The sequence below is a fragment of the Rattus norvegicus genome, chromosome 1 (assembly GCF_036323735.1).
Source record: "Rattus norvegicus strain BN/NHsdMcwi chromosome 1, GRCr8, whole genome shotgun sequence".
Taxonomy (NCBI): Eukaryota; Metazoa; Chordata; class Mammalia; order Rodentia; family Muridae; genus Rattus; species Rattus norvegicus.
Genome location: NC_086019.1, coordinates 224,685,732 through 224,695,851, shown reverse-complemented (window position 1 = coordinate 224,695,851; position 10,120 = coordinate 224,685,732). Strand labels below are relative to the sequence as shown.

Sequence of the window (10,120 nt, the reverse complement as noted above, 5' to 3'; positions counted from 1 at the left end):
AAAGATAAGGGCTGAAAGAGGAGGGGAAAGGATGGGAGCGTTCAGGACAGCTGCTTCTTTAAAGGTTAGGCAAACCTTTCATAAAGACCAATTTTTCTTTTTACAATAAACCACTCCTTGGCCCCTCACCTGCAAAAGACAGAGAGGTTGGAGAAGCTTGAAGAAGGCCAGCCGCCATCCTCTGCTGTGTCTAAAGTCGCAGTGCTGTAATGGCATTTCATCTGACTTCCTCTGTGGTCCTTTAATATTACTTTCCTCCACTGCTCCCATGTCCTACTTGGAAAGTTGGAAAACTCTCCTTGCTGAGGCAAATGAAGCCCTTGGAGATAAGGACACAACAAATGAATGGCCACTCCCTTGCAACCAACACTTGTCTGTTCTCTGGTACTGCAGATATTCATAGAAATATCTTTCCTAGCTCTAAGCACGGAATTTCACCCTCCTGTGATGTTGCTGCTGAGTACCAGTGCTGATCTCCCAAGTCAGCAGGCGACAGACTTTTGGCTTTGGCTTTTGTAAGAGTGAATGAGACTTAACTGTCCTGTGTGGCAGCTTCTCCGGGGAGCAGAATGCATAAGATAAACAGTTACTGAAAAGCGTAAAGAATTAGCGAAGTTAAAGTCTCGAAGTTATTTGTTTGGCAATTGAGACAAGAATGACCTTAAAATGCTTAGTTAGTCCAGGGCATTTAGAGCCGGGATGAATGAATCTTTGCCATACTTCCCTCTCATTATCGTGTAAATCCTAGACTTTCCAGAGTAAGGGAAAATTAATCCAAATCCAGCCTGGCGAAATAAAAAGGATAGAAATCAAGACCCGGGAGGCACTCTCCCCTCAACCCTTGAGGGAGACTGGCCTTCCTGCCCCGACCCGGGAGGTTACAGCAGGGAGAATTGGGAGGCGCTAGGACCTGGGTGGCGACTGGCTGAGGCCCCGCTCGTGAGGGCGGAGGAGTAGAGGAGGAGGGAGATGTGGGAAAGGAGGGGTGCTCCGGGGGGCGGGGGAGTCATTTATGCGGAGCGGGCGCTGCTGCTGTCGCCACTCACAGTCCCCGCGCGCTCGGAGCCGGAGGGAGCGCAGCGAGCGGGCGAGCGAGCACTGGGAGCCCGGTTCAGCAGAGGGGGCGCCCGGCCGCTGCCTGCGCTCGGGCCAGTCGTCTCTGCGGCGCTCCGGGGCCGAAGAGGAGCAAGAGGCAAACGAAGAGTCCTCGAGCGGAGCCGGGAGAGCCCGCGGCGAAGGCGCCAGTCCCACTCCGCCGCTTCCCGTGCCAGCCGGGGAGCGATCGCTTAACCACCCCACCGGCCCAGAGCCCGTCGCCCCGGTACCCGCTGCCCCAGGGATGGTCTAAGAGCCTGCGAGGGGCTCGCAGCTCTGCTCCGTTCCTGGGCTCTCTGCCTCCTACCGACCGCTCCAGGCTGCGCGCCCCGCCGGCCCAGGCCGGAGAAGTTAGTTGTGCGCGCCGCTTAGCGCGCGAGCCAGCGGGCGGGCGAAAGCGGCGAAGCGCCGGGACCATGGACTGGGGCTGGGGGAGCCGCTGCTGTCGCCCGGGACGGCGGGATCTGCTGTGCGTGCTGGCACTGCTCGCCGGCTGTCTGCTCCCAGTGTGCCGGACGCGTGTCTACACCAACCACTGGGCAGTGAAGATCGCCGGCGGATTCGCGGAGGCAGACCGCATAGCCAGCAAGTACGGATTCATCAACGTAGGACAGGTAACTAACCCCCGGTGACACAGACTCTGCACCCAGAAGCTAGTCGTTTGGGGGCTTCTTGTCCCCTCCGCTTCGACCCCTCCCCCTTTTCCAGATGTGCCTCTGCAGCTGCGGCCCGAACTCTAGGGCGATGCTCTGGGCTTCGCGCTCCTTGCACAGTTACACACATGCCCCGAAGTTGCTGGGATCCCTGTTTAATTTGTTTTTACAAGCAAAGAGGGACAGGTAGGAAAATATGGAGTGCCCCTGGACAGGTTCAGACTGGTCTGAACCTTTGGACCTGGAAAGTCCAGAAGTGCTCTTTAGCTTGAAGAAATACTCCTGAGAGTGGTTGTGGCAGGGAAGGTTGAGACCTTTGGGAGGCCAAGGAGTGAGAACGCTCCTGGTTCTAACTGGGAGAGAAAAACCTGGATTAACCTCTTGGGCCGCGGAACTGCTGGGCTCTGGAGAGCTTGGAGTGCAGCGCCTGGTCGGGAGGTGGTGGGGAGAGAGGAAGGGGGCAGGACACGGGGAGGGACCCATGGATTTAGGGGGGGGGGGTCCTGGCTGCTGCCTCCTTTGGCCAGAATCCAAATATGGGCCCCCGGAGCTGGGCGGGGAGGGACCTGGGAGACACCGAAAGCGGCTGGAGTGTTCGGCTCCGGGAATTTGGGAATCTTCTACTGGTGAAACCTGGGGTATTCTGTTGTGGCGAGCGGCAGGAATGTTTTGATGAGGTGCTGTTGGTGGATTTTCATTCGATTTGCCATTCTGAGAGAAATGCCAATACGTTTTTATGAGACCTTTGGCAGCGCCACCGATTTGTATTGTGGCCCCAATGGCCTGGATTTCGTCCTCTTTCCCATGTTCCTACCAGAAACGGGACTGGAGAGGGCACCGATAAATGCCCCTCCTAAGAACCTCACAACTTCTTTGGGACTGATCCAAGGAGGGAGCCCTGCCGCGGTTCTTAGCAGACTAGGGTTGGGTGTAGAGCCAAGGTGGGAGGGCCATAGAGGCATTTGGGGGCGTTCACATAGTGCTTCAAGGCCGCGGGGCAAGAGGGTGCCCATTAATGCTGCTGAAGCAAGAGGGCACAGATGGTTTCTGAGAACCTTTTCCTTTGAACTCCACGCCTAGGATGGCAGGATGGGTGGAGAGTCCTCGCCTGGCTCAGGCCACTGGGACAAGCTGTCAGGAGCAGAGCTCCTGGTCCTGCTTCTAGTAATAAGCTGGGAAGCAGCTGTGAGGGTTCAGAGGACAAGAGGGCAGGCGAGGTCTTGCTCTTTACCCTCCCTCCCATAGGGAGGATGGCTTCCAGAGAAGCCAGTTCAGTGGAGGGCTGAGACCAGGGCAAGGGACATGGTTTATATCTCATTCCCCACCCTTTCCTTGGTCCCCTAAAGAATTTAGGGCACCCAGCCAGATTTTGTTGCCAGAGCACCAGTCACCTGCAGTAGAATTGCCTCCTGGAGTTTTGTTGGAGTTTCTCTTCTGTGAAAGATACAGAGTCCATGCCGGGTCTTTTTACAGTTGAGCACGAAATATATATATATATATATATACCTCAGTAGTGCCAAGGGGAAAATCTCAACTCTTTCAGGAGATGTTTTCAGTTCAGCCAGCATTAAGCAGCTTCTATGCCAGCTGTAATGGGGAGGCTAAGTTCTCAAAATGACACGTATTTCTTAATTTCAGAAACAACCTTGGTGCACATTTGACATACAAGGGATCAAGAAATTGGAACAGGTGATGATTCCTCACATACAAAGGCACAGTGGGAACCTAAAATTCTGGTTCAAGCTTCTCTTCTGTGCTTCTTCCTGATTAGAGAATCATTCCATCCAATGTGCAGAAGTGAAATCCCCCCCATCCCTCCTGAATTGGGTAGCTCAGTACACTGGACGCAAATATCCAGTCATGGTTCACTAATATTTAGTTTAGAAGGACCTGGCTTTGTTGATACTAGAATGGTTCTTAACTTACAAGAGTAGGGAGACTTCTGTTCTCCTGGACTCAGAATAGAACTTAGATTGAAGAATCTGAGAGCCTCTAGTTAGTGGGGAGAACTACTCTCTCATCCACTTCAAACAAGCAAACACATTAAAGTCCTATAGCCTCTATGGATTTTTTACAAAAGCCTTTATAGTGAGGGTCCACAGCTTTTCGTGTTACAGAGAATACTAAGAAAGTTTATATATACATAACAGGAAATAACTACTACTTCGTGAAGTTTTTTTTACAACCCCGCTGTGGAAATACAGCCCTGCCAGTAGTTACAGAGGACCAATGAATTGATGCAATAGCTAGTGTAAAAAGATCTGCTATTGTACAGTGTAAAACATTTCCCTGCGGATCAAAGGGGACTAAGCTTTGCTTGAGACTTAGGCGTGGTAAATTGAGTTCCTGTGTGTAAGATCATGGCACTGTAAGGGCAGAGGTATTTCTTATCTTATTCATCCTTTACTGCACTGACCTTTTAACACTTTAGACATCCTTTGTTATTCTTTCTTCCCAGCAATAAACCAGATGTGGTTCAGCTTAGGGCAGTAAATAATTTGCAAATGTCTCTGGAATGTTTTTGAGTTTTTACCCAGTTGTGCTGAGGATGGGGGTGTTATCACATGTGTCACAAGTTAGAACAAGAGCTCTGTGTGTGTGTGTGTGTGTGTGTGTGTGTGTGTGTGTTTGTGTGTGGCAAAGAAGGTGGTGAATTTTCACCACACTAAAACCACAATGTTGACTGTTTTCTTAGAAAGAATATCTATGCAGTGTTTTATGTAGCATGTTAGCATTTGAAGGTAAGGTTTCGGGCTAGAGATGTCTGCAGAAAAGCCTTTTCTGTTCAGGGTAGATAGGATGTTCAGAGTAACAGGAGAAGCAATCAGACACGCACAAAGGACTTCTAGAAGGGATCAGTGATGACGATTGTGTTGCTTGTGGCTATGGAGATAGCATTGTGCTTTCTTTGGTTTTCATAACATGATTTCATTTTATGAATGGTCTATACTTTAAAATTCTGAAGTGATGCCTAGCTCTAACCATTGTTAGTGGTTGTTAATTTGTCAGCAAATACCAAGTTTTGTTTGCTATGTCAGTTGTATGATGCCTACAGTTGGCAGGCTAAGCTCTGACTAGGAACCCCCGGAGTATGTGGAAATGCCAGCCGCCATAACAGTGCTTCTCAATTTGTGGGTCACAGACCCTTTTGGGGAGTCCAGCCACCCTTGTACAGGGGTTGCTTAGTAGCATCAGAAATATAAGGTATTTACATTATGATTCATAACAGTAGCAAAATTATATTTATGAAGTAGCGAGGAAAACAATTTATGGTATGGATCACCACATCATGAGGAACTGTATTAAAGGGTCACAGCATTAGGAAGATTGAGAACCGCTGCTCTGGTGGAATGCCTAAGGGTAAGAGATATGCATGGCTGTTGGCCTGCTTGGTTGAAAAAGAAGAAGCCTTTATTCTTGGAGTCTTTGGGCTAACAGTGTACTGGTTAGGGAACTGACATGTAAAGGAGTAAAACCAGATGCATATTATCAATTGTAGGAATAATAAATCTGTATAGAGAGGAATAAAACTCTGACCATTTGACTACAGGGCAAAGTCTCTTGTGAAGAGTTGGTTTGCAATGGGTACTTGCTGTATTTATCCTTCCGTGAATTGCCTGCAATCATGGATTCCAAGCGTGAGGTTACCAAGAGTAGTTTTACTTACCAGCAGCCATGGCACAGCTTGAGCAGGTCTCCTCAAGGATAAAGACAAATGCGAGCTATCCTGGGGAGTTGCTTTACAGGGGGCTGCCCCAGAGAGCATATGGGTGTGGTGACAGTGGCAGAGACCATGAGCAAGGCTATAGGAGGGAGAGTCACTGAGCTTAATATCACCCCTGTGCCTTCGTCTGTAAAGTGATAAATCTTGAGATAATAGAGTGAGTTAACTCTGTGCAGCTCAGCTCAGCACATTGGCCTGCAGTTAAAGTCTGTTGGATTCGAACCAGAGGAGAAATGTTGAGATAAGCAAGACCTAAATGTTATTTAGATATTGAGAAAGAAGGACATTCTTTTACATGGAAGATGCAAAATGTAGGTATCATCAGGAAAGTGAATTTTGTTGTGGCTAAGTTCAGTGAGTTTTGTACACGGGGAGAATGATTTTCTATTTCAGTTAACCATTTAAGACAGTTTAAAAACAGTTTTATGTTGAACTTAAAAGATGAGAACTGATTTCCCTGGACCACACCACCTTCTCTTATTAATCTTTGCTTGTAGCCTTAAATATAGGCTAAGCTTGCTGGAGATGGAAGGAAAAGACACTATGTGAAGAACAAGGGCTAGGGATGTAACTTAGTTGCTAATATTGTACAGAGAACTGAGGTCAGTCCCTAGCACCACATAAGTGGGGCATAGTGGTGCATAGATTGGAAGGTTACAGTCATCCTGAGCTATATAATGAATTTGAGCCCAGTCTGGGCTACCCAACCCATTCTCTAAAACTGAAAAAGCCTGAAGCATAATTATATAATAAAGAGTTTTATTTTAGCACATTACATAAAATCCTACTCGAATTTTAATGTTAAAAGTAGATGTTATCTATACAGGTAAAGTCAGATGGCTTTTCAGGTAAGCAGGAAATTACCTTGAGCAGGAAGAACCTTGCTCCAAGATGTCATGAAGCTGCCTGATTTCCTGATTAAATTTGACCTGTGAATAATGGGATTCTTAAGTGCTGATGAATGTTGATGAGGGAGTTCTGGGTGTTCGTGGATCTGTAGGCATTTCGTAAACAGGAGAGTTAGTGGATGGTTACTTCCACTTTGGTCCCTAGGTGATATACCTGGCCTTCCACAGGACGCCCCTTCACACCCAAAAATCTTAGTCCTGCCCTGGTTAGCTGCTTTCACATGTCTGTTTCTTATGATGAGACTGAACCAGAGCAGGGGAACCTTGACTGAAAAAGCCATCAAAGGCCATGCATGACCTGATGATGATGATGGAGTGTGTGTGTGTGTGTGGGGGGGTCTGCTGTATTAACCTCATAGACAAAGAATGACTTATATGATTCCATTGGGGTTCTGTTTAAACTTTTGAAAATCCTTCCTTTTCTTGTTCTTTTGTTTTTTCTCTTGTGAGCCCCAAAGCCATTGGATTTCCCTTATCACAGTCTTTCATGGGCTTGCATCCAGAGGTTTTAACTTGAAAGGTCAGCCAGGAAAGCAGCACAGTATGCTGGGAAAATGTCCAGAAAAAGGGAGTCCTGACCCAGAAACACCCCTTGGGATGGGAGGGGTATTTGTGTTCTTGGTTCAAGTTCTGTGAAGCAGAGCCTGAACTCTTTCCAAGGCAGAACCATCTCCAGGTATCTTTTGTTTTGCAACCACATTACTCAGTTCCCTCAAGTTGCTTCAGGGACAAGTGGACATTGGCTTCCTGTGTGGTAAAAATGGATACCTACAGACATTCACGCATGCTAGAAGACGCATGCGCGCAGTGATGCTTATGTATTTGTCTATTTTTGCCTTTGCACACAGTTAAGAGTGAAATTACTTGTGTAGTGTTCTCATTAGTTTCCATAGTACACATCTCTACACTTGAGAGTGCCAAAGGGAGCAATTAACATCAATAAGTGTGTTGATTTGAGTGAGTCCTGGGAGAGCAATGAGAACAGGAAGAAAACACGAGTAGGAGTGTATGTGTGTGTCTATGTGTGTACGTCTGTGTGTGTGTGTGTGTGTGTGTGTGTGTGTGTGTGTGTGTGTTCTTTTCCTAACTAACCTGACCCTCTGTCCCTTATTTCTAAATTAGGGTACCACTGCTTAGCACATTTAGGGAGGTTGCTAAAATAGGGAAGATGAATATTTAGCTAAAATAATGCACTTAAAGCATTTTATGTTTTCTAAGGACCCTAAAAAGTGACAGATTCTGCTCAAAGGAAAATGAATGGATATTGTGGTGGCTGGTTCTTTGGGGAGTGAAATCATTGTGATTTTCCTTTGGGATGTAACTGGGGACAAATGGAAGAATAGACAGCATTGTACCTGATTTCCCTAAGAGGATACTGAGGGCTACCTAAACTTTTGCCTAAGAGCCATGAATACAGTTTTGAGCTTGAGGCTCAAAACAACAGGTGACATTTTTTACAGAATTTATGTAGTCTATACTTTTTTAAAAACCTGATCAGCGCTAAGCCTTCCAGTCTCCTGGTTGGATAGGCCTTGTGTTTACCAATTACGGACAATGTAGGGGTTGCAAAATCAAAATGCCAGCTTTTCAATTTCACCTCACTGTGAATGTATATTAAGAAGAGTGAGGAAGTAAAACGTGAAACATTGTAGGCCTATAAAGAACACAGAGGGAATCATCTTGGGGTCAGGTGTCCAGAACCCAACTCATGTCACTTAAATACACAATGGCAAGCAGTTGAGTACACAGGGAATTTATCAGTTGAAACAGTTTTACCTATCTCATCCCACAGTTCTGAAAATAGCAGATGATATTTTTTTACAGAATTTATGGGGTCTATACTTTTCTTTTAAATAGACCCTATCGTGAGCCAAACTAACTTCCATTAATTACAATGCTTTTTGTTCTATTACAGAAACAATTAAGGATTTAATCTTAGTAGTGTTCACAATCCAGGTAGAGGTTTACCTAAGGACATTGGCATGTGTGACTCCTAGTCAATTTGTAGACATTTATGTGCCTTCTTTATGTGAAGAATTGTGAATTCTGAACTTCTACAGCCAAATTTTGTTTTGTTTTGTCTTGTTTTAAAGACTGATTATGGACTTGTCTAGCTCAAAAGCCAGAGGTGATACTAATGTCTGTGACTCTTCACTTTCCCTTGTTAGCTTCACTCTCAGGCGAATGGTTTCCACAAAACCTCAAAGGTCATGTGACTCTCAGTAATTCTCTTACCCAGCAGTGGCATTAAACCCCCAAAAGGAAGATAGTGTGTTCTGGTCATTGAATGGGAGTATGTATCCCACATTTGGGCCAGTCATTTGTCCAAGGGGAGAGTGGTTCATGGGTCATCCTGAGCCACGTGTTGAGCTTTGAAGCAAGTGAAATGTTTATCTCGGCTGGCAGTCCGACATAAGGGGAGGGGCAGTTCCCTAAAGGAAAATGAAATTCTATTACTAGAATAAGAGAAAACAGATGTGGGACAGGGAATGACCCCACTACTGATACGATTACATAAGGCCATAATGCTCAGGCTAGCTCTAACATTACCAGGGAAGATTAGTTATCCTGTGTCTACTATGTATACTATGGTTAGTTATATATACTAAGTTCTATGAGGAGAGCATACAGCACATGTTGCTTCAACGGACATGTGACTCTCCCCGGGTCTACAGATTGTGAGAGCATTGCTGAGACTAGAGAGCTTTACTCCCCACGGTCATTCAAAGGAGCAGCGGAGATCTGTCCACTTAGGATGGTTCAATCATGCCTGGGGAGTGTTCATAATGAACTGGAGGAAGCAGCTGAAGATAAAGGTTATCACTAATAATAAAGTGGGAAAGATTTGGAAGTTCCTAAGGAAGTATATTCAGTAGGTTTTGGTGACTAAGTTGAAAGTGTGGCTTGAGGGAGAATGAATGAAACAGCTTCAATTATAGCTTCAGGACTTGAAGAATGGGGAGTCATTAGTACCATTTGAACAATATATGGGGACACTTTTGAGGTGACATAGATTAATCCTTAGTTTTGAAAGAATTTTGTTTAGCATAGGTTTTAATGTGTACAATATCGTGTTTCAGTAGATGAGTATATATATATGTTTGTGTGTGTGTGTTACATATAGAGACGTATACACACATAGTTAGAGACACGTAAATCTTTTACATCTCTCCACCCTTTAATTTATTTATTAAAAATATTTTATTTTTAAAATTTTGTGTTTTTAAAATTTAAAATTAAAACTTGCCTGTTTGTGCCTATGTGGGTATGCTGGGCTGCGGTAGGCAGAAGCGTCAAATTCAACTGAAGCCGAAGTTACAGATCATTGACAGCTGCCCAACATGGGTGCAGGGAACCGAACTTGGGTTATCTACCAGAGCCATACATACTATTACCCTCTGTGACATGTCTTCAGCCTACTTATTTTTTAACAGGAGTACCTAAAATCTAGTCATTTTGGTTGCCAGTTTTCAGTAAACAATACATGCCTAATATTATTCCTTTAGTGTTCCTGTTATCCATCAAATCACTAAGTGTTTCAACATCTAGAACTCTACTTCTTTTGACTTATGCGTATCATTTCCTCTTTCCTCTCAGTCAGGATACCTACCACTCTACTCTCTTGCTCAATGGCTTGCTTTCCCACCCTCATTCAGATTCCACACACAATTGAGATCATCAGCCCTATACAAAAGGACAGGAGCAATGAAATTTCCTTTCTGACGGGCAGGAGAGTATTT

General features: G+C 45.5%; 1 protein-coding gene across 4 annotated transcripts in view; it reads left to right on the top strand.

Moving 5' to 3' along the window:
• Positions 1 to 1,501: 1,501 nt before the first annotated feature.
• Positions 1,502 to 10,120, top strand: part of Pcsk5 (proprotein convertase subtilisin/kexin type 5) — a 430,528-nt gene continuing 421,909 nt past the window's right edge. For 3 of the 4 annotated variants that reach the window (XM_039109729.2, XM_039109692.2, XM_063264264.1), the window contains exon 1: positions 1,502 to 1,709. In XM_039109729.2, coding sequence (XP_038965657.1) covers positions 1,512 to 1,709 — 198 coding nt within the window. In that variant the 5' untranslated portion in view covers positions 1,502 to 1,511. The remainder of the gene's footprint in view (positions 1,710 to 10,120) is intronic. The other variant, NM_053823.1, reaches the window with a different exon arrangement.